Raw genomic sequence first — 25,904 nt, forward strand, 5'->3', positions numbered from 1 at the left:
TATAAATTTGTATTAATTTTGTTTGACATTTGAATTACATTCTCACATTGTAACCCTTCTTTAACCTAATTTAACATATTTATTGAATTCTTCATGCAAAATGGAGAGATTTGTGTGATGTATACAGTACACTGTCAAACCCAACAGTCAACTTTATCAAATGAAATGAGTGTAGTTAACTCCAAATTTACTGAAATTCTACTCATCTGAAAAGAGTTTTGAACTCAATGTTGAAGGTAATGAGTTCATTAAATAAACTCATCACTTCAATTTAAATGGAGTAAGTTCACAGTACTCATATAGATTAGTTTTTTTTAACTCAAATGGTTTGTAGCAATCTGTTTCCTCAAATGGTTTGAGTTGCCTTTACTTATTGGGTTTTACAGTACTCAGTTGGTTTGAGTTCCCATCATTTATTATGTTTTACTGTGCTCAAATTGCTTCATTTACTCAAATGGATTAAGTTCACAGTACTCATTAGGATTAGTTTTTAAACTTAAATGGTTTGTTGCAATCAGTTTCCTCGTATGGTTTGAGTTACCTTAACTTATTGGGTTTAACAGTGTAGATTTATAGGTGTATAGGTGCCTAATATTACACTCTTTAGCTATACAATATTATACTTGTGCATATACATTAGATTAGTCAGTGCTGAAGCCAAATCTGGAGCTTATCTAACAAAATAACTTACGATAACGGTCCAAAAACTGAAATAGAGAAAAATATTCACTTTTAAAATGGGGTGTACTCAATTAAGCTGAGCATTGTACATTATTGATTTCAATATATATTATGTAATTTTTAGCATTTTACACATGCATACATCACTGATTCCTTCATGCATAATAGTTCCAAACTAAAAAAAAAACAAAGAAAACCCTGAAAATTGTTGTTATGAATATGTCTACTAAACACAGACTACTGTAATATTAAATGGTAAACTGCATTGCACATGACAGCAGTTTGCAGACGTGCAGACGTTTCATACACGTCTAACAGTTTGAGACGTCCCTCGTCTCCTCTGGATTGAAGACTCTTGCTCTTTCAGAAGTCCTCAGCCTGTCTATCCTCCACCCTCAGTAGTGCTCTTCATCTGAGGGCTCTCCACTGTTGTTTTCTGCTCACACAGTCACTTGCCTGCTCAAATGCCTCTAAACGCCCATCTTGTCAGCCAGGGTTTGTGTATTTTTGCCTCTGCATGAGGCCTGATGTGAAAGCTTAAACATGTAGGTAATGTGACAGAACTAAATTAAAAGAGAAAGGTCATATCCACTTTGAGAGGAAATCTTTGCTCACTCATTTGTGTTCTCTCTGTCAGTTGTTAGATTCTTTTTTAGCCTTTTTTATCTCTTAGAGTACAAATATCTTGACTGAAATATTTTGTAGTAATTATTAACCCAACTGATTGCATTACACATTATTGCATGTACATATTTATTAGAGATGTCCAGATCTGATCACATGATCAGAAATCGGGCCCGATCACGCGGTTTCAGACTTGATCAGAATCAGACGTTACCTTCCGATCACGACTCGCATATAAATGTGTATATATTTATATATTTTTTAACACATCTATAGTTATACAGTGGCACAGTGTTAGACCTCTTTCTTGACTTAACACAGAAACAGCAACGTGTGCGGCGTGACATCACTTTGTTGCAGAGACACTATTGGTTAAATGCTGGCAAAGTAGAAAATGGACGCAGCTTGAAGCGAAAAGCTTGAGTATGGCTGCAGTCTGGAGGTTTTATAAAGTTGATGATGACAACATTGCCATAGCAAACTGTGAGATATGAAAATTTGGGATTGCCTGCCAGGTATTTTAAGTTGAGGTGCTATTTGTCGCACTAAAGTCCAAAAGTGAAGAATTTTTCTGTTATTTATTACTTGATTGTTCAAGCTACCTCACAAAAGTGCTCTGTTTGTTAACAAAGTTGCTGAATGTTAACATAAGGTGAATTAAATAAAAAATAAGGAACATCCTGGATAATTTTATTCAATTTGCTTTATTATTTTTTATGTATTATAGAAGTATTGGATCGGGTTTCGGCATCGGTAGATACTCAAAATCAATGACTCGGACTAGGACTTGAGGGCAAAAAAACCTGATCGAGACATCCCATTTAATATACACTAAAATATAATATTATGATAATGTTATGTAATAATAATATTATAAAATACAATATCCACCACTCCCAATTATGAAGCAGTCCAGCAGTAACTAATTCCCTTTAAAAAAATTTTCCCTTTTTTTTTTCCCAATGATATTTAACAAAGCAAGGAAATTTTCACAGATGTCTGATAATATTTTTTCTTCTGGAGAATGTCTTATTTGTTTTATTTCGGCTAGAATAAAAGCAGTTTTAAATTTTTTCAAATCCATTTTAAGGTCAAAATTATTAGCCCCTTAAGCAAATTATTTTTCCCGATAGTCTACAGAACAAACCACCGTTATACAATAACTTGCCTAATTACCCTAACCTGCCTAGTTCACCTAATTAACCTAAAGTGTCTTGAAAAATATCTAGTAAAATATTATTTACTGTCATCATGGCAAAGATAAAATAAATCAATAATTAGAAATGAGTTATTCAAACTATTATGTTTAGAAATGTGTTGAAAAAATCTTTCTGTTAAACAGAAATTGGGGAAAAAAATAAACAGGGGGGCTAATAATTCAGGGGGGGCTAATAATTCAGGGGGGGGGGGGGGGTAATAATTGTAACTTCAACTGTATATTTACAATTTTTTTAATTGAATTCATTTGAAGAAAACTAATAAATTAAAAGGAAGGAAGTTTGAGTAATATAAAAAAACACCAAAATAAAAAAAAATTAATTAAAGTATAGGGGGCATCAGGACTTTGGTCCCATGGCTGGAGTTGCCTGTGGGCCCCCAATACGCTAAATCCGCCCCTGGGAGTTACATAACACGTTATATTGTACTACAGCAGTAAATAGATTACTTTAAATTTACATGTAGATGTTTAGCAGTCAGCTTACAATTCAAGGCATTCATCGATTCAACAAAAAGAGGCAATACACTCAAGTAGTGCTAAATATAAAAAGGAACTGTTAGTGCTCAGAGAAAAGAGAGTGAAGAGTGTTTCTGCAGGCTCACCTGTGTGAAGCACACTTCATAAAAGCACGTTACGTTCGTTTATTCTTTTTTTTTATATGGAGGGATTGTAAAAATATGAAAGTGAGTTGAAAATGTGTATTTTCTACAGTTGGTTTGTCAAGCACACTCACCTGTGTGAGGCACACTCAGAGTAAATAATGTTTTGGTGTAAACAATAGTATGGGATTTAATTTGATATACAGTGGGTTAATATGATTTAAGTTTCAGTGTTACAATTGTGCCCAAACATTGTTCCAATCACCTAGACTCATTTATAATTTATTATTATACATTAATCTACTAGTAGGGTCTGTTCTCTGTGACAGATGATGATTTGTAAGGTTTGCAAGATTTGTCTTTGTTTCTCTGTTTTAGTTTTAATATTTTTAGAGTCAGTGATGATAGAACACTGTTGGCATCTATAGGTGGTCTCCTCTCTGCACATGTGACTTTTATAAGATGGCTTGATGAGATGTATGTTTTATGAAGGTGTTCGGAAGGATTTGTTGCTGTTATGAGCCTCTGAGTGATTGTGATGACTGGGTTCTGCCACCTGACAGTCAAGCAGAGAGCGTCAGATTAAAGGCGAGATGTTTTGCTCCCCAGTGGACCTTCAGTCAGGACAGATCCACACGATCACGGTGTCTTTGTCAGAGCTGTCACTGTCTCACTACAGCATTCATTCATGCTTGCAGGGGACATAGAGTTTGAGAATGGGAATAGGCTGAATGTCAGAAGGACGGATGTCCTTAAAGAGCAACTTTGATAAAGTCATGCGAATCATGAAGCATGTGAGTTGTTTTGTTTTGTTCAGCTGCACCCCAATACTGGGAATTATTTTATTTTATTTTATTTTATTTTATTTTATTTTATTTTATTTTATTTTATTTTATTTTATTTTATTTTATTTTATTTTATTTTATTTTATTTTATTTTATTTTATTTTATTTTGTGCCTTTAGCTTAGTGCCTTATTTATCAGTGGTTGCCACAGCAGAATAAACCTCCAATTATTCTAGCATATGTTTTACACAGTAAATGCCCTTCCAGCCGCAACCCAGCACTTGACATTATTTTATTTTGTTTAAATTTATTATTATTTGTTTTTTAATTATTTTATTTTACTTTTTTTTTTTTTTTTGCTGTAGTACAAAAGCTATCCAATCACACACTTTAAAATGTTTATGAACCCCATCCGAATTATTGTCATCATCCAATATTTATTTTAAAGTATGTGCAAAACAAATACACTGCTTCAAATTACCAATAATTTGCAGTATTCAACAATGAAAACACTGTACTTGTACATTATGAATTTATCTTAATAATGTGAATTCTGATTTGTTTTATTTTATTTTTTTAGTCCCTTTTTTATTAGTGGTCGCCACAGTGGAATAAACCTCCAACTATTCCAGCATATGTTTTACACAGTGAATGCCCTTCCAGCCGCAACCCAGTACTGGTAATTATTTTATTTTATTTTATTTTATTTTATTTTATTTTATTTTATTTTATTTTATTTTATTTTATTTTATTTTATTTTATTTTATTTTATTTTATTTTATTTTATTTTATTTTATTCATTTAAAAAAAAAATTACCCAGGAGAGTCCCATTGAGATGCAGTATATCTTCTATGAGGGAGCCCTATTCAAGTTCAGCAGCAGAAAACAAATATGCCATTAACTACATAACATTACAGAAAAACAAACAAACACGACAACAAAAAAATCTAAACACGATACAAATTATACTCTTAAATCATTTACAATTATTCATAAAAACACAGACTTGTACTAATATGTACAAGTAAGTAAATGTACGATATTTACAAGCAAGTGATGTTGCAGATTAAACATATAAGGAACCATGAATCTCTTATGAAGCATAGACTGAAAAAGCAGATCTCTGGATGAAAAACTGGTGTCTTAATTAAAAGTGTTGAGTGATCTAGTATAATACATGTAGATACGACTACAACATGCCAGCATGCTTGATATATATCACATTACCTTCCACATTAGAAAAAGCATCATTCTGTCATTCTCTTGCTCTTTCTAATTTCTCTGAACGTAATGAAGACGCTCACACAAATTATAAAGCCTCTGGAGGTCTAGATGTGGAAAGAGGAAGAGTGTGGAAAGAGGAGGGGGGGACACTGCAGCCATGACTCATCTCCACTCAAAAACACACACATGCAGACATACGCATTCACTCACTCACTCACTTATGCTCCCACACACATTTACTCATGCATGCACACGCATATGCAGACACAGACATGCAGACACAGGGACTCACTCATGCACCCACACATATGCATTCACACTCACTCATGCACCCACACACATTCACTCACGTACCCTCATATACACACAGACCGAGACATACACACACACACACGGCCTCCTAGCACGTCAGTAGCAATAAAGGAGGTGCAAACCCAGCGTGCGTTCAGTGGTGGGTCTGTTGATTTTTCGAACATGTGAACGGTCCGCTCACAGCGTTAAACAGGAAGCTGATTTTCTGCTATCTGTAAGCGCAGATGTTAGTCGAGCTAAATGTGAGACGGGGTATCATGCTGTCCCTCAGATGCCTGAATGCTGTTTGGGGGTGACTCAAAGCGGCTGGATTCCTCTCCACACATGATCATAGTCAAGGTCGTCCCCGCTGAGAGTCAAACTGTAAGCGTGTGAATGGTTTAAATGAGCTGAGGTAATTTCATGAAATGTGTCGATTTAGGAGTAGTTCCTATAGCGGGCAGCGGGAGCAGGGTTTAACGTTTCTGTTGCTGAGACATGTGTGATGCTACACTCATCTGACTGTGTCTTCTGTTCTGTCTGTCAAACTCATACATGCAGGTTTAAGCTGCTCAGTCAGGAAGAGGGCGAGTACTTCAATGTACCTGTCCCACCTGAGGGAGAAGAGGGCAACGAGGAACTCCGACAGAAGTTTGAGGTGAGCGTGTGTGTGTTTGTTCACCTGCTCTTTTGTTGCGAATTTACCTATATTTTCATTCCTGCTTGAAGTCTAACCTAAAGTTTTAAAAGCAACATGTGTAGGAACCGATACAGTTTATGGCATTTCATGAACAGATCTGTTTTTTTGGAACAGTTTTGCTTTTGTTTAGAATTTTTTGTTTTTGTTTTTGCTTGTTTATTTCTTCCCATTTGAGCCAGTATAGGCCTTTTTTCATTCATTCAATTTCCTTCGGCTTAGTCATCAGGGGGTCACCACAGCGGAATGAACCACCAACTATTCCAGCATATGTTTTATGCAGCGGATGCCCTTCCAGCCTAAACCCATTACTTGGAAACGCCCATACAAACTCAAATTCACACACACACACACACACACACACACACACACACACACACACACACTCACGCGCACACACACACATGCGCACACACACACACACACTCATACACTTATACACTGCGGCCAATTTAGATCATCCAGCTCACTTAGGCCCAATCCCAATTCTATTTTAGTGCCCCTACCCCTTTCCTTGGCCCTTGAAACAGAGTGTGAAGGGGAAAGGCTTCAAATTTTACCCCTAAGAAATGGGACACCTTTACAGCACATGCATCATATGTCATCGCGATCTCTTGCTTCATATGAAATCAGACGATCGCAACTGTTGTAGTTATTCCAGTTGTTCCAGTTGTTACACCACTAATATTTAGACTCCATTTTGTTTAGTCAATGTAAAAAGAATAAAGTAATGAGGAAAGAAGGTTGTTCAGCTAGAAAAAGCATATATAAAAATGATTTTGAAGACAGATGTTTTCTTTATAAGGAATAACTTGTTTGAATCATGACTAATAAAACTAGAATGTAAAAAAGAAGTACTATTTGACCTTTAATTCTATGTTGAATTTGAGTCTCTCAACTGTCTGAAAGCAGGCACAATGTTGAAAAGAGAGTGAAAGAGATCTTTGTGCATGAAGCATATATCACTCACTGAAAAAATCTGGCATAACACACTGGCAAATCCCAGCGTCCTTCTGAAGAAATCACACTCACATCAACCTGCATTCTGCTCCTCATGTCCTAATCTGAATACAGAATAGAATTGACTGAGAAGTACCAGCAAGAAGCTCCTGATCTCTGTGCTTTTTTCATTATCAATTGATATAGTGATGTTTTTAAAGTCAACTTTCCCCTGGTTTGAGATTGGAGAGAGTATAGTGCTTGGTAGTTCAGCCGTGTTTCACACTAAGTTAATAGGTGAAAATGGTATCGACAGTCAGTTTGTGCCTTTTGGTGCGTGAATGTAATGTGGGTGACATGTATGTTGAGTACGTGTGTGTGTGTTTGAAGGGGCATGGACTGTGCAGGTCTCTGCATAATTCAGACGTCCCGCGAGCAAACCCAGCTGTGGACCTAGTGCATGATGGTATTATTTATGAACAGCCCAGTGCGAGGTTGTGGACTGTGTGTGTGTGTGTGTGTGTGTGTGTGTGTGTGTGTGTGTGTGTGTGCGCGTGTGTGTGTGTGTGTGTGTCTGAGCTGGCAGTTTTCCTTCACTAGTGTGATGCATTATGCAAAATGTGAGAAATGGTCAATCTGTAGCTCATCTGATGGGCTGGCAAGGCACAAACCATGGAGGAGAAACCTCTGGACTCTTATTAACTAGTTAACACCTTTTTCCCCCTTATTAATAACATTATTTAAACATAATATCAACATTGCTGAAATGCAGTTGTTATTATTATTATTAATAATACTATTATTAACAGTACTATAAAATGTTACAACACTATTGATATTGCAATGAAATATAATTATTTTACTGTGTAATTTTCGTTGTTATATTATTATTATTATTATTATTATTATAACTTATTAATATCAATAATAATCATAATAATAAATATTATTATTATTATCATTATTATCATCATTATAATTTATAGTAGTAGTAGTGTCAGTATTAATATTAATAATAATAATAATAATAAATATAATTATAAATATATTTATCACTTCAGGTTATGTGAATTTAGTAAATGAAGACTCTTAGGTAGTGAATGGATACACTATAATATAGTTATTATTAAAGCATTAATAAAAAAAACTTTAAGATATTACAAACATTTTTATTATTATTAATAATAATAATAATATGAAATTTTATAGAATCATAATAAACGTAATAAACAATGCATAATTTATAGAATTCTATATAAAATCAGTTATTTTTATGTTTTGTTTTTTTACCTTTTAGTCATCATCATCATCATCATCATCATATTATAGCATAAACATGATGATAATATTGATCATAACCATTGTGCTGACAGTATAAAATCTTACTTTAAAGTTAAACTTACATTAAAATCTATACTGAATACTAATTTAATTAGCTGTGTATTTTGCCATACAATCAGTGCAATCCAGATGAATATTGTAATTATAATATTTAGAAACTAAATGTAATATGGTGCCTTTAATAAATGAACACTGTAGTACTTGAGTATTATGTTGCATAATAATAATAGGTATCACTTTATTTTGATGGTCTCTTTAACACATTTTGTTGAATTTAAGTTACATTGCATCTACATGCTAACTAATTCTCATTCATTTAAAAGTAGACTGTTAGGTTGGGGTAAGGGTTGGTGTAAGTTGACATGTACTTCTGTACATGTCAACTTTTTTTTTACTGTTTCTTATAGTCAGTTAAATGTGTTGAAGGAGCAGTATCAGCAGATATTAAGCAGACAGTCTACTAATACTCAAATGAGAAGTATTGGTATGTAGTTTCAATGCAACTTTTACACTGTTAACAGTTTAAACTTTAAATTCACAGTAAATTACTATCTAATAATTGCATTACTTTCACAATAAAATACTGTATGTAAATTCGCAGCAAATTACTGTGAGGTAGTTCAAAGTAATTTACTGTGATTTTGTTGCATTAAATTACTGTGAAATGACATCCGTGTAACTTCACAGTAGATAGTAAAGTCTATTACTGTGATTTCACCGTATTCATTCATTTTCTTTTCGGCTTAGTCCCTTTATTAATCATGGGTCGCCACAGCTGAATGAACCGCCAACTTTTCCAGCATTTGTTTTAGGCAGAGGATGCCCTTCCAGCTGCAACCCATCACTGGGAAACACCCATATACTCTCATTCACACACATACACTATGGGAAATTTAGCTTGCCACAGCATTATCTTGTAGAAAAACTATATTTTACTGTGAAGCAGGCTTTCCTCAGCTACTCATTTTGACATTTTGTTCCAGTTTATTATGTTTTTGGCTAAGCACAAAGTTATGTTCATTAAAATTATTTCATATTTCCATGTTAACCCTATAAAATTAAATAAAGGTGCAGTGCACCTAAAAAATGAAAATGTATTACATTCATGTCGTTTCAAAACAGGATGTAATAACATTCTGTCGTTTGTAAATATAAAAAAGTGCCAATACTATATGATAAAAGTTCATTTGTATTAATGTTTCCAATATATTTGTATCCTTATTCCAATAACATGCAAAAGATAAAGTCCTTTTTACAGTAATTTGCTGTAATCATGCTACCTGCCTTAATTTCACAATAAAATTCTGAATACAACACATTACTGTGAATTTTTTACAGTTAAATCCTGTAAAGTGATACTAATGAAATTTACTGTAAAAAAATTACAGTAACATTGTGAAAATCAGGAATTTTTTTTTACAGTGTAGTAAACAAAATGTGCAATAGGGACCATCAAAATAAAGTGTTATGTAATTAATAATAATAATAGTAATAATGATAATAATAATGATAATAATGGAACTTGAAGGCAGCACGATGTAGTCCTCAATGCCTTAAAGCTCTGAATCTGTCGGCAGCTCACTGGCTTTAGAGCAATTCTCTCGAAGATTAGCATCACATCTGGTGTCTTGTTCAGATCTCAGCTCTTCGATTGTTGCTGGCTGGGAATGAATGACCCTGCATTCCCAGCAAGTGTTTGTGAAGGGAAGATGCAGGCTGTATTTGAAGGATGTGGAAAAGGCTAGCGAGTCCATTGCTCTCGATGAGGTCTGTGTGGTCAGAGCAGATGAAAGACTGGCCTGTTGGTGCTCATATTGAGCTCATTAAAGGGGACATATTATGCAAATTCCGCTTTTATAAGGTGCTTGAACACAGATGTATTTCCCTGAGTGAGCAGCAGTTCTCCATTTCTGTTTACTCGCTGTTAACAGCTGGAAGTTTACAGTGTCTGCCAAAAAACATTATAAAAGCTGTTGTTGGAGGTGCCAATAAACATAAGAGTCTCCATAGACTCCTGACATCAGTGTTAACCAGGACATTGTGGCAGAATTTTACTTCTAAATTAAATGTGACAAAGAATGTCAGTAAAGCATTACATATTTGGGCAAAGTATAGTTTTATTTACGTGACATCAACTAGGGTCAGTCTAAAGGACGGATCAGTATCACCATTTCAACTTCCTGGACAAGTATGTCACTGTCATGTTTTGAGAATGTTTTCAAATGCATGGTGGCAGAGAGAGCTTAACGCACTGCCTTATAAGAAAGCACATGCAATTACAAAAAGCACCAGCAAATTAAAAAGAGACCCAAAAACGTGACGAACCTGGCTATTTAGGTTATGGTTATTGAGGCTAATAATATACGAAACAAGGGATTTGTGTAATTAGGATGTTAAACAAAAAACTGGACATATTGTACACTCTATTGTCAAGTATATCTGTGAATATGGGAGAAATATACTAATAGTTTAATGTTTATATGCAAAGGCCTGAATATTGTAACAGGGCCAATCACATATTGCGTCTTTTGCATGCGCAAATTCTTGTATGTGTAAATAGGGAGCCCAAATGCGAAGTATGTTGAAAATGGTGAAGGAAGTGACGCACCTTGTGCTTTCCACACGATTTTAGATGCTATATGTGAATGGCCCCTTATGCTCATCAATCAGCATCAGCACAATCAGTGTGTTTTTTGTTGACGTATAGATGTTTGCTGACATTTTAAATAAGAAGTTTGATCAGTGAGGTGTTTTGTGCTGAAATTTCACAGACATTCTGGGACTACTAGAGATTTATTTGCCAACTTATGTAAAGAGGCGTAATATGTCTCCTTATAGGCCAGGTGTGGTTATAGGCTGTGTCTGGCTTTAACTGCCAGAGGCTTCGCTTGTACGCACAGACTGACCAGCAAACCTCCCTCAAGATCCACATCAGTCACTCGCGTTCCTGTTCCCGTTTGTGTAGGAACAGAACACACACTTCACATGATGCTCAGAGCTGCAGCTTCACATCAGCTTCTGTTCCTGCGTCGTGAGTTATAGCCAGATTTGGCTCAGCATGAAAACAGAGAAAGGGAAATGACTCATTATCTCACATTCATTTTGGATCAACTCCTGTTTTATATGGATACCAGCGTCTCAATGGGCTCGACTTGCCCACGGGTCAATGACGTGACACTGTTTTGTTTTTTTTTTAATCAGAATCCATCGCATTACTCAAAAATGAAATGTTACATAAACGGTTTAAACTGCACTTGCAAAGCTGCACACTACTGAAAGGAATATTTTGGGAAAAAAAGATAATTTGCTGTTAATTTGTCAGGCCATCTAAAATCTAAGTGACTTTTTATCTACAGGATTAAAGATGTGTGATTTTTTTTTTTTTTTTTTTTTTTTTTTTTTTTACCTGCTTAATGTACACTAATGAGTTCAGACCACATGATTTTAGCCTCAGTTTTGACAGGTTTTGAGAAATCACAGACAAATGCCTGAAACTACAGGCAAATCAGTACTCGTTCACTTGAGTAGCAATCACACAGTATGAACTATCAAAAATGCGATCTGAGAGAATCGCAGATGAGTCGCTGACAGCCATCAGATATTTGCCATACTGATTATCTGGAGCTGTCGGTAATTCAAATCATGCCATGTGTAATCTGTTCTGACTGAAAACAACATCCGCAATCACCTACAGCCAATGAGAGTAGCATCCACTAGTGTGGGTATCTGCAGGCCAGTGGAAGATTATGGTGAAGTTAAATGTCTTCTTTTCAGTCTATTTGTACCCAAGAAATGGGAAAAAAACAAGTCAAAATTGTCAGGAGAACCTGTGTCTGTTTGATGTTTCATCTGAGCTATATCACAACCGGGTCGAAAAAGAAAAAAAAGTTTGGGAGAAATTGCTAATTCCCTTCAAAGGCCAGATGAGCGAAATAAGTGCATTTTCTACATCACTAAAGGCTTCTTTCCCATTATGTAGTTAATAACAAAATATACACTGCGTCACCTCGCGTCCTTTCTCGCGTGTGTTTGGTTGTAAGATGTAGTTTGCACACTGATACAATGTTGTTGGCGATTTTTACTATTTTAAAGTCATGCAGTGGGAAACCCTTTATCAAACTTGCAGTGTAAATACAGCACCGACTGAATGCTACCCCAGATAGTCACGCAGTGTGAAAACATCTGTGACACAGCTACTTTGGAAATCGTGCTATCTGAACTCGGAATAATGAGACCTTATTTTAAAGTCTTACCTACTTTATACAGTTGTTTTTTTTTTTACACGTTTGTTAACTCTGGACATTTCTGTGCAATAAAACATACACAACAGTGCAGTGACCTGTTTGTTATGATGCCTATTAAAGTAACCTTATTTTGGAAGTCAAAAGTATGATAATAGCATATAGTATGATTAAAGCTTCAGCAATTATTGGAACAAAACATTCTGATACAATCTTAAGCCTTTACTGAGGTCTTGTGAACAAAATGATCACTTTGAGCAAAAAAACTGAGCATTATTGATATTATTACCTACAGCTCATGTTCGTTCATTCATTCATTCATTTATTTTCCTTAGACTTAGAGAGGGCAATCGAGAGGCTAAAAACTTCTTCTTCTTCTTCTTCTTCTTCTTCTTCTTCTTCTTCTTCTTCTTCTTCTTCTTCTTCTTCTTCTTCTTCTTCTTCTTCTTCTTGGGTTTGTTGTTATTCAAAGAGTCATATTCTGACTGAGTAAAGTTGAATGTGCTGGCCAGTTTGTTATTTGCCTAATAAATTAAAATAGACTACAGTTTTTAATTAAAATCTTTAACAGATTCCTATTTTATTCTAATCATAAATGATGTAATATATTTGTATTTGAAAAATAAGTACTTAATTTACATTTCTTTAGTTCTAACCTTTAGGAAATATCTTTGGTACATTAAAAAGGGTGGTTATGATGACCTTCCAACAAGCTAATCCAGCTAAAATAATGCTTAAAATGTCACTAAAATGCAGTATTTAAACTTCACGATTAAATAGAAAATAAGGCGAATAACTGCAAAACCACCCCTTTCACCAGGCTGGCTACATGCTATATACAACATACTATTGTACATTTGTAAACTAATAAAGAGATGAAATACTTTTTTAGTCGTTATATTTAGCTTTTCCGCTGTATTGTCTCAATCTTGGAGACAAAAAAGAGACTAAAAATGTTTGATTCTTTTATGTCATCCAGTGTTTAGACTTTTGTGCTATAAAAATATACAAATTAGTGGATATTTAATGAAATGATGCCTTATTTGCGTATTCAAACGTAATGTAAAACTTGTAATACAAAATAAAATGCAATACATAACAGTCAGAATATGGTGATAAATATAAGCTCATCTTTTACCCTATTCAACAGCTGTGTATTGCCTTGCGTTGCCTCTCCTCCTGTTGATAGCGCCGCTTCAACTTTTATTCACCTGCAATTTGACCTGTCAGGATATCACCAGCTCCCTCCACATCTCACAACCGCAAACAAATGACTTCCCTTCTCTGTTTTGCTCTATTTATTATTTTTTTTCCCCCATCCATTCTCTCTCCACCCTCCGCACCGCTGCGCTGAAATGACGGTATTTGTGTGCAGTGAAGCGTGGTGAAAGCGAGGCATTGAGCTCAGTGGAAATCTACCCACATTAGCATTTGTTTCCTTTCCTTTTCATCCCTCCCTCCTCATTCTCTCTCTCTCTCTCTCCTCCACTCTGCCTGTTCTGGATCAGACAAATAAAAGTTATCACCACAAGGGCGCGTGATGTCTGTTCGAGTGTGTGCGTGTGTGTATGTGTGTGCGCAGAGCCGAATAAGGCTGAGATGTTTATCTTTTACAAAAGAAACACAGCCATCGTCCAGTGATGAGGCTCTTTGCTGGATACAGAGCTAATCGCTTGTTGACGCCCAGCAATCGATGGAGGAGGAGGAGGTGGAGAGCATTTTATGTGCGTACTATATATGGTGTGTGTGTGTGTGAGCAGAGATCAATGCAGCCACTCAACTTGTGGCTTTGACGGGGAGACAGAGCTTCTCAAATGGCTTTTCCCCAGAGGCCACATGTCCTGCACACAGACCTACACACAGCCACGACCTTCAGAGCCAGACATGAGGAAAGCGTATAGAGCTTATGGAGTTTAGTGGGAGAATTTGGATACAGATTAAGATTTTGGGATCATTTACTCGGTCTCCTGTGTTTTAAAAGGCACCTATGATGAAAATCAACTATTGGAAGCTGTTTGGACAGAACTGTGTGTAGGCATAGTGTGTTCATACTCATATTGGCGTGATATAAACACAAGAAGTCTCTTTTTTTAAATTTCCTGACATTAAAATAGGATTCAAATCTCTCTTATTTTGAAGCCCACCACAACGTAATGTAGAAGTGTGGTTTCCCTGCCCACCGAATTGATTGACAGCCGCGTATTAACATATCTCCATAGTAATGGTAGCTACATTTTGTTGAGAGCAGAAAATTCTGATGTTCTGAAAGGTATAATAAATAATCTGATGGGGGTTTTGAGATGAAACTTTACAGACACATTCTGGAGACACAAAAGACTCATCTTAAATCTTGAAAAACGGGTAAAATAGGTGTCCTTTAAATGTGTATGATTTTTTTTTTCCTACTGTCGAGCATCAATGGATGAATTTTGAATAATGTGCTGGTTGCTCCTTTCCAAGGTGATCACAAAACACAGACTAATTGGATATACTGTACGTGTTTCATTCATTTTTGTTAAACCAAAACATGTTTGGCTGCAGTTTCTAGGTAAAATGAACACTGCAGGGCAGTATGACCTCAACAACTTTTGTTCATTTTCACAACAAAAAGGTTTGAATACTTAACGGTATTACTACTTTTATCGATACCACTTATTGGTTCGGTACTTTAACGTTTCCCTTATCGTCACTTTTTGTAGTGTTTTTTTTTTTTTTTTTTAACTAAAAACAAATTGAACAGAACTAACAACGCTATTTTATTATGGTTTTAATCTAAAATAAAACGAAACCAATAATTGATCCTTTAAAAGAATGTACAATGGTTTGAAAGAAAATGACTCTCCGTTTTTAACCATTCTTCGGTAGGAAAATCAACATGTTTGAGTTTTCTGGCAGAAGTTGGGATCTTTCTTGCTTTATTGTGCTCCTTCAGTTGAAAATACCCTCTTTGAGTTGCAAAATGCAGTTAAGTGAGATAATGTTTATGATTTTTCATTAACGCATTCACATAAATCAGTTAACAGTGTTTTGGAAGTTAACTGTGTTTTTAATACAGTTTTGGAGCGTCTTGCAATGTAAAAATAAGCAGTTTTTTATAATTTCTTAATAAGCATGGTTTATTATTAAGCTATTCATAAGCTCAATTTGTAAATACAGCTGATGTAAAAGCCTTTTTAATGTTTAAGATTTATTTAGGCTACTGCAGAAAAAAAGACTGTTTTCATTGTATCTGAATGTGTGTGCTTATTTAACTAATAATATTAAACTAATTTAGGTGATTGACTGCTGGCATAACGATGTGGATGATGTAACATTACCGTTAGTAGCTAGGCAGTCAAAAACTTTTCATTACTTTTCATTGCGTGTGTTGCAACGGGCATTGTTGCTGTTCCCTCAGGAAGTACAACCTGTTTGGTACACTCCGCAAGCTTACGAGCTGTGTGTGTGCGTGTCTGTGTCGTGAGCTATGTGTTTGTGCGCTTAGTGCGAGCCTCTGCTGAGTGCGCGCACACAGCCGAGAACTGTGAAGGCTTTGACATGCTCGCCAGAAACACGAGCATTTCTCATGTGAGATTGCCAACTGTGCAGATGAATATCAAATATCGTAAATTAGAGAAGGTTGGTCAGTTAAATTAAGTTACGATAAGTGATGCTTATTCAGCAATAATTCTCCAGTACCGATTGCAGAACCGCTAATGTCAGAGCTTATCGATACTTTGGTCTTTCATAATGTAGCACCGGTACAGATAAAGTACCGAGTTTCGGTACCCATCCCTAATGACATACTTTTGATGGTTAAATGATTATTTTTGTGCAGTTCTTTGCAGAACACAACATAAATACTACAAAACAACTAATGGTGTCTTTTAGGGGTGGGACGAAATATGTATATGGCGATACATCAGGACATTTACGGCTGCGATACACTGTCCGATACTATCCGATACTCTAGCACCAAGAATCAATATTTATTTAAATGTGCAAAAGATCTGAATTAATTTATCAGACTTGCGTTGCAGTTGTTTACTTCTTTGGCCAAGTAGGTATTGCTGCAGCCCAGAGACCTCCAAGTGGGAGGGTTTACACCGCAAGTAGGTTGGGTGACCTCCAAGTGGGGGAGACCTGTGCTACAAGTAGTTTGGGTTTAGGTGATGTAGGTGGAGTAGACATTAATAAAACACAACAGGTTACTGTGAGTTTGGGGTAGGTGTAGACGCAGTACACGCAGGGCTAAATACGTGTCTACTAATTAAATTTTACTGAGTTTAAAATTTACTTTACTAATTAATTAAGTTAAAACAAATTAAATTTTACTAAGTTTTACTTTACTACACATATTACTAATTTGTGTACTAATTAAGTTTACAGAAAACTAGAAAGCAATGAATTGCTAAAAAATAGCTTGTTTGACAGCTGTGGACTTGTTGCAATTATATAAACTGTCCTGTTAAAAAAGAAATACACTAGCCGGTCACTTTATTAGGTGGACCTTACTAGTACCGAGTTGGACACCCTTTTGCCTTTAGAACTGCCTTAATTTGTTGTGGCTTAGATTCAACAAGATATCAGAAATATTCCTGAGATTTTAGTCCATATTGACATGATCGCATCACGCAGTTGCTGCAGATTTGTCGGTTGCACATCCATGATGTGAATCTCAGGTAGGCTGTGGCACAATGCTCAATTGGTACTAATAGGCCCAAAGTGTGACAAGAAAATATCCTCCACACCATTACACCACCCCCATCAGCCTGAACCATTGATACAAGGCAGTGTGGATCCATGCTTTCATGTTGTTGATGCCAGATTCTGATCCTACCATCCGAATGTCGCAGCAGAAATCGAGACTCAGACCAGGCAACATTTTTCCAATCTTCTATTGTTCCGTTTTGGTGAGCCTGTACAAATTGTAGCCTTAGTTTCGTGTTCTTAGCTGACAGGAGTGGCACCCGGTGTGGTCTTCTGCTGCTGTAGCCCATCCGCCTCAAGGTTGGGCGTGTTGTGCTTTCAGAGATGCTCTTCTTCATACCTCAGTTGAGTGGTTATTTGAGTTACTGTTGCCTTTTTATCAGCTCGAACCAATTCTTCTCTGACCTCTGGCATCAACAAGGCATTTGCACCCACAAAACTGCCACTTATTTTTTGCATTTTTGTCCTTATATATTGTGGATGATCTTGTGAAATATCATAGAATCGCTGATATCGTTATAAATCATTATTGGGGCAAAATATTGTGATAGATGTTAACTTGAGTTTATCTGTGATTCCAACCACCAGTGTCTATGATTACCAATCATATAGGTTTGCATCACACATTTACAGTATCTCCATATGGACTTTTTTTTCTGCTGTGATCAGTTTGCTCGGTAGCTTACATTGTATGGTATTGAATGGCAGAGAGCTCGGGCTTGAGTCCAGTGAAGCACAGTTCCACAAATTTGATAAAAGCAATGTAAAAATCAAAGTAAAATTATGTGGCAAAAGTGTACTTTTGTCTTACATTTGCTTTTAAAAGCATTGTTAGTTGGGTTTAGGGAAAGGTTTGTCTGTGGTTTGCTTGGTGATCTGACAAACTCTGTCTTCTTGTGGATGTGTACAAGAAGGATGTGTATCTGCAACGTACAACCAAATGTGTCTTAAGTAATTCATTTCAGATTCGCAGTAATGCAGACGGTGCCCTCTAGTGGATTTGTCATCTGAAACATGCAACAAAACGCACCCGGAGCAACGCATGTCATGCTTTGCCATAATGTAGGTAGTGGAACACATTTCCAATGAGATTGGGCTCAAATCAATTTAAATTAAAATCAGAAAATATTTAAATTATACAAAATGCAAATGCAAATTAATATTCAAAAACAGATGTGTAAATCAATATAAAATTCACATTGTACATGTGACTTGTGTGGAAAAGGAACAGAAAAAAATTCAAGTCGTTCGCCTGCAGTCCTTCCCTGGAGTCACTGAAATATTGATAACTAGAATGTTAACTGAAGTTATGAAAAACAGATCCGTTCAATTAGTGAACAAATCATTCAGCTAAGCTCGATGAATGGTTTCTTTTGAAAAAATTTGGCTTAAAAATCTTGAAAGCTAGAGCAGTTCTTAGGCCAAGGATTTCAATGAATAACTTCTTGCCTTTCAGAACATATGAAGCTTTTAAGTTCTTTTTGAAGCTTGTGTTCCGGTTCCTATTCATTATAATTGTAATGAAAAGAGCAGCCTGCACATTATTCTAAACTTCTCATTTTATCTTCTACATAAAAAAAACAACATGAGTATCCCAAAATGAATTTTCCCTCATTGTTCAATCTTATTGCTTTAAAGGAGATATGTCGTGCTTTTTTCATAAGATGTAAAATAAATCTCTGGTGTCCCCAGAATATGTGAAAATTCACAGATTAGTTAATATAGCTGGTCAGATTTGCTCCTACTTTAGAATTGTTATTAAGTTTCATATTTGGAATCACCAATGTGTCACAATCTGGTGTCGTCAATATATTGTGTGCGTGTTTGTTGTGTCATGTGTTTTGTTCTATGTGATTTCTGTTACTGTCATGTGATTCCTTTGTTCAGTTTTCCCGCATTCATTAGTTTCATTAGTTCCACCTGTGTCTCTCCCCTGTTTGTTACCAGTTCAGTCATGCCTTGTGTATTTATATCCGTGAGTGTGTTAAGTTCATTGTCTACTGTTGTATTGTTGTCACTCACTGTCCTGCCTACGTTTTGATGTTCCAGTGCCTGTTGTGACTGTTTTTTTTGTAAATAAATGCTATTCCCTATTCATTTAGAACATTCTAACATTCAAAGTTGGAATTAATCAAAATGAAACGGCATTAAGGTCATCTCTCTTAGGGGTAATTTGCTTTCAAAGTATTTTTACAGTTCAGTTTTAGCGATCTTCATGTTTACAATTGTCCTCCCTTCGCAGTGCACTTTGAAAACATTGATATCATTTTGAGGACAGCCTCATGGTGAAAGCTATAGGTGACCTATTATTTAAAAGCGTAGTTTATGTTACGTCTCCAAAGCTTGTGAAAACAAAAAACATAGCATACGTTAATGCTTTTAATTTATAGTAGGTTATTTATTAAGTATCTGCGCTGTATATGACATGGGCCTATTGGTTAGAACTTTCTGCTGTGGTAAAATAATAATAAAATAAAAATAAATAAACAATATCCTATTGAATAATAATCATCATCATCATCATTAATATTATTAATATTATTATTAAAGTAGGATTTTTAAATTTTTCTAATAAATAATAAATATTAAATTTCATTTTCTAATAAATAGCCTCATTATTTATTTATTTATTTATTTGTGTGATTTATGTATGAACTTAGAATAGTGTTAGCTTTTGTATGTTTTAGAATAGAGTATGTAATGTTCAGCTTCTCAATATATTAGTAAAGGAAACATAGGCCCTATATGTGCCATTTACATATATTTCAATCAATATGGAACGCGAGTGCATGTTTTTACCAAAACTAATATTGGATTTTATTTTAAATGCGTGTTTGTGTAAATCAATATAATTTGCACAAAGAAATGATGGGGTTCTTCTCTAAAGAAGTTGTTACTTCACCCCGTTTAGAGCATCATTATGGACATTTTACGCTATAACTAACGTGGTTCAAGTGATGGATCTACGACAGAGAAACTACGGGTTTTGAGAAACACTCTTCACTACATCGTTCTTTTCCCAAACGATGCATTGTACTATGAAAGTTCAGTTGCGAGTTACGTCATTGTTTGGGAAACGCACCCCTGAACGCCTTTCTGGAGCACACGATCAGACATCATCCTGTCAATCCAACTATTAACAATAGCAGAATTAGTTTATTAGAACTTATTAGAATCAATAACTCGTGTGTTAAATAGTATCAATATGTAAAATAAATCTCCGGTGTCATATTTAGGTGGGCAAAAAAATGCAGTGTTTGTGTATTCAACCAGAATGTCCTCAGTGGCTTAGATGTTTGTTCTTATGTTTGTAGTACATCCAACAGAACATTTGTAATGTTTTTTGTTTTTTTTTCTGGTGCAAACATTTTAAATCTCCAGCTGCTACATTGAGTAAACAGAAATGGCAAACTGTGGGTGGAAATGTTTAGATTAGTGGTAATATATAATAGGATCCCCTTTCTCTACTATATCTGGAAGCAAAATCAGTCCATTTATTAAAACTAAAGTTACAGGGTTGTCCTTTTTCACATTTTCTGGGTTGGTAGATGCACCAGGGACGCGATTACAGCACTTAAACATGGAAAGATGTCAGATTATCATCATGTGTCCCCTTTTAAATGAGAAAAGTCCTAATAGCGGGGACATATGAGTGAGTGTGGCTCTGGCCCGGCTGCATGTTATTCTGCAGGGACGGTGTGAAGTGTGCCGTCTGAACAGTAGGGAGTGGGTTAATGGAATTTTATGCTAGACTGAGCTTCATGCCAGCCTCACAATATGGCAGCAGTTTAGAAATTAAAATTGAATGTACTCCATGAGGGCAGAGAGACAGCAGTGTGTGGGATGGGCCGAGGGACCTAGGCAATCCTACACCTTCATTTTGCTGGTAAATAACAGAGGAATCTTGGGAGAAGCGAGAGGGATGCAGAAATTTATTTGGATTGATTGTAAAGATGCATGAACTGAAATCAACTCAGCATATTGTCAATTACAGTCACTCCTTGTACATCACAGCGTGTCTATGGCATATGTACTGTAAGAGATGTGTGTGCAGTGCATTAAATGGCTGTTGGCGAATTAAATAGTACAAAATATTTAGTGTATGCGTTTACTGGGATGTACTGTAGCCTGGTGGCACTTCCATCAAATAAAATTTGGTTGATTATAATCACTCATAGAGTTTCTTGGGGTTTTTTTCTGTCACTACAAGGACATGTTTAATTTAGTGCTGGGCAAAGATTAATCATGATTAATCGCATTCAAAGTAAAAGTTTGTTTTGATAATAATGTGTGTGTGTGTAATACCTGTCAACCCTCCCGTTTTTGCCGTGATTCTCCTGTATTTTACCATTCTATCCCGCTATCATCTCGTTAGTATTTTCTCATATATTTGTAATCTTTCAACGAAAAGTGAAAGCAGCATCAAAGAGTCGATCTCAAATGTGATATAATTGCAGGAGCTGTTCAAGAGAATTATGCTTTTGCTTCATTTCGGCATGAAAGCACCTTGAAAGTAATATTAAAACAGCCGCATTCACTTAATTTCCATTAAAGCTATGCGTCGTCGCCCTCCATGTTGGTCAATTCTCGTAACGATGCTGATTGACAGACGTGCTCTATATAAGCACACTGTTGCCAGACCAGCTTCTGTACACGCGATTTGAAGAGGAGCGGAAGTGGACACTTTTGGATTTTTGGTGTGTTTTTTTTAACACCAATACATTTAATAATATGTGAACATGTCCATTCTGGTGTGCTTTATTTTAAACACAAATAATTTTGTCTTAATTGAGCATAAACAGTTATGAAAGTAATCTAATGCTTTCATTATAGATCTCTGGATTCTTAAAGTGACACATCAAGCAAAACTGTATCAAAATGAGAGATTCGCTGCTCTTCTCTAAATAACTATAGTAGCTTTATAGTTTATTCTGTATGGAACGCTTGTATTTTTGTACAGTTTGTCTAAAATTCTATTTAATTTTAATCAATATTTAAATGCAGTGGATAAAAAGTGAGTGAGATTTCAAGACTGGATTTAATTTCTGTAAAGGCCATTGATTTTAATAGGCTAAACCTTTTATTTTTATTATTATTTTTTTCATTTTTCTAATGTTTTCATTTTCTAATGGGGTGGGTTATTTTACATCCCTTAGTTTTACATCCCAATGTTGACTGGTATGGTGTGTGTATGTATATTTATAATGTATATGTAATACATACACACACATAAAAGCAAAACTACACAAATTAACTTTGGTACATTCATTCATTCATTTTTCTTTGGCTTTGTTCCTTATTTATCAGGTGTCTGGAAATTAACAGCTAACTATTCCGGCATATGTTTTACGTAGCGGATGCCCTTCCAGCCACAACCCAGTACTGGGAAACACCCATACACTTCCACATTCACATTCACTCTCATACACTACAGCCAAATTAGTTCACCCAATTCACTTATAGCGCATACATGTTTTTGGACTCTGGGGGAAACCGTAGCACCCGGAGGAAACCCACGCAAACACAGGGAGAACATACTGCCAACGAAAAGCAAACTCCGCACAGAAATACCAACTGGTCCAGCCTGGTCCTGTTCGAGCCCTGGCCGGGTCAGTTGGCATTTCTGTGTGGAGTTTGCATGTTCTCCCCGTGTTCGGGTGGGTTTCCTCCGGGTGCTCCGGTTTCCCCCACAGTCCAAAGACATGCAGTATAGGTGAATTGAAGGAGCTAAATTGTACTTAGTGTATGAGAGTGTATGGATGTTTTCCAGTGATGGGTTGCAGCTGGAAAACTTATGCTGGCAATTTAATCTGCTGTGGCAACCCCTGATTAATAAAGCTACTAAGCCAAAGGAAAATGAATGAATGAATGAATGAATAAATGTCCAAATATTGAAATCCAGACTTCATTACAGAAACACAATGACAATACATATTAATTGTTGCATATTCAACAACAAGCATTTATATAAAGCAAATATTGAAATTAAAATGATCAAAAATAAACTTGGGATCAGGGTAGGGCCAAGTAGAAGCACTCACTGTGATCCCCAGGCTCTGCAAGGGTTGGGGAAATTCCTAATTGTACCAAAACATACGATTACAATTGACTTAGGAAATTGGCTAGGAAAATTTGGCAAATGCATCAGATGGCAGAACCTGGGAATTAAAGGAAACTAAAAAAATTCAAGACACGGCTTTAAATCATTAAATAATCAAATAAATAATTAATAAAAATATATTTTTAATTGTTGACGGTGCTCCCCACGAGTTTGAAATATATTTGCGGGGGTGACCAGATTGAAATACAGCTTTTAACCACATTACATAAATAGTTAACTATTTGTAGACCCACACTGAATCTGCGCGCGCAGAATTCAGCAGATTTTCCGCAGAAAATTCGCAGATTTTTAGCCCATCATTAATTCTGTTTATTTACTTGAGTAAATGTGTGTAAATTTATATTTATTCAGTTTTTAAATTGATTTCAGTATAATTATTGACTAAAATGAAAATGTTCATCTGATTTATTCACAATGCAGTTTGTACAGTAATATTTTCTCTTTTAGTAGAGATATTATATGTGAGACTTTGTTTACCAAATAAAGTGAATCTAATTGGATTTGCATTTTAAACATTAAATAAAAGTGAAACAGGTATTACTTTTTATTTCATAAATTAAGGTTTTAGTTATGATACCCACAAAATCATTCGGCAGAAATCTGCAGATTTTTACCAAAATTCTCCGCAGAAATAGCTAAAAAACGTCCACAGATTCCATCTGGCCCTATATGTGACAAACAAAACATAATTAGATTTTTAACACTGTTTTTATCTGTTTAAATGTTTTTCTTTTCATTGGGTTAAAGTAAAAAAAGACTTTTGAAATAAACAAAAAAACATTGACTATTTCTTTTTTATGCTATTTCTCTTATAAACGCCATTAAAGCATTTTAGATGTATAAAATATGTAATATATTGACATCATCAAATTAATAAAATAAACAGCAAATGAGAAATAAATGAGAGAAAAAAAGGAATAAAAATAGACAATATCTCTAAAAATTATAAAAATTACAAGAATAATTATTTAAATAAGACAAATGAGTTGTTTACCCATTTGGCGTACAAATATTCTTCAGCCAATTTAGATGTAATGTCATCCTCTCCGAGTATTTAGCAAAGTTTCCTTTCGATTAAAGAATTAATTATTTAATAAAATTAAAATTATAAAATTAGCGCATAAAATTAGCGACAGCTTACAAAACTAAAGCAAAAGCATTCATTCATTCATTTTCTTTTCGGCTTATTCCCTTTTTTAATCTGGTGTCGCCACAGCGGAATGAACCGCCAACTTATCCAGCATATCTTTTACACAGTGGATGCCCTTCCAGCTGCAACCCATCACTGGGAAGCATCCATACACTCCCATTCACACACATACACTATAGAAATTTTAGCTTCCCAATTCACCTATAGCACATGTCTTTGGACTGTTGGGGAAACCAGAGCACCCGGAGGAAACCCACGCGAACACTGGGAGAAAAGCAAAAACAAATCCCGGACATTTTAGTAGATTTAGAAACCACGGCCTGGTACAAAAAGGTGCAGATCTCTGTGGGTTTTTAGAGCTCACATGCTTTTTAGAGCTCACATGCTTTAGAGCTCTGTCTCACACACACAGTACGAGTAGTTTGACGCGGTTAAAGGAGAGAAGATTTTCGAGTACATAATCGCTCGCTGACGTTTGTTTATATTGGGCGGATACAAAAAAAGTGGTACTGGGTAATCATCAGTCATATCATAATGCATTTCTTTTCCAAAGTAAAATGATCTTGTTTTAGGTTTGCTGGAAATAGATTTTTATTTTCAAATAGGAAAAATATTCTGGTAAAAGTGCATACAGAGCATAACAAACAAAATATGTGAGTAATTGTGACACACTGTATTGTTTAGTGTGCTGTTCAAACGTGTTGTGAATGAGAAAAGCTTTTAGTGCATTTGTGCGAGACAGTATGATGTGTGTATGTCCATGTGTGTGTGTGTGTGTGAGAGAGACCTGTGGCTAGGCTGCTGTAGGTGTGATTGTCTCACAGCTGTAGATAATGGATCAGTTCTCAGTGGACTGTGAAGGGGAAAGTTGGCGAACAAGAAAATCGGCAGTACACTTCCCTTCAGCCTGTGACCGCGCCGCACACACACATACACTTAACACAGAAGAAACCACAGACATTTACACAGGCCGTCTGTCAGTCCGTGGCATGCCAGCTTGGCCAGCGAGATCCCTGCCAGAAACTAAACGTTCACCCGGAGAGAGCGAGAGACACACACCCACTTCCTCTGTGTCTAACAAACACTTTAGAGCTGCTTTACAAACCCTGCCAAAGACATATTTAATATCTTGCTTTGTATAACAGATACATGCTGTCTCTTTCACGCGTGCACACAATAGGCAAAAATGCTTGATCTGCAAGTCCGGGTGACAGGTTTACTCGGCGTCTGCTGAATCATGTGTTTGACAGATTTAGCGGCGAAGTGATGAATAGACCTGCTTAAGAAATTCAGTAACATCTA

General features: G+C 35.7%; 1 protein-coding gene across 2 annotated transcripts in view; it reads left to right on the forward strand.

Annotated features, from left to right (window-relative positions):
* prkcbb (protein kinase C, beta b) overlaps nt 1–25,904 on the forward strand; it is a 259,088-nt gene that overhangs the window by 121,252 nt on the left and 111,932 nt on the right. For both annotated transcript variants that reach the window (XM_056453821.1, XM_056453820.1), the window contains exon 8: nt 5,986–6,082. In XM_056453821.1, coding sequence (XP_056309796.1) covers nt 5,986–6,082 — 97 coding nt within the window. The remainder of the gene's footprint in view (nt 1–5,985; nt 6,083–25,904) is intronic.

This window comes from Danio aesculapii, chromosome 3 (assembly GCF_903798145.1).
Source record: "Danio aesculapii chromosome 3, fDanAes4.1, whole genome shotgun sequence".
NCBI lineage: Eukaryota > Metazoa > Chordata > Actinopteri > Cypriniformes > Danionidae > Danio > Danio aesculapii.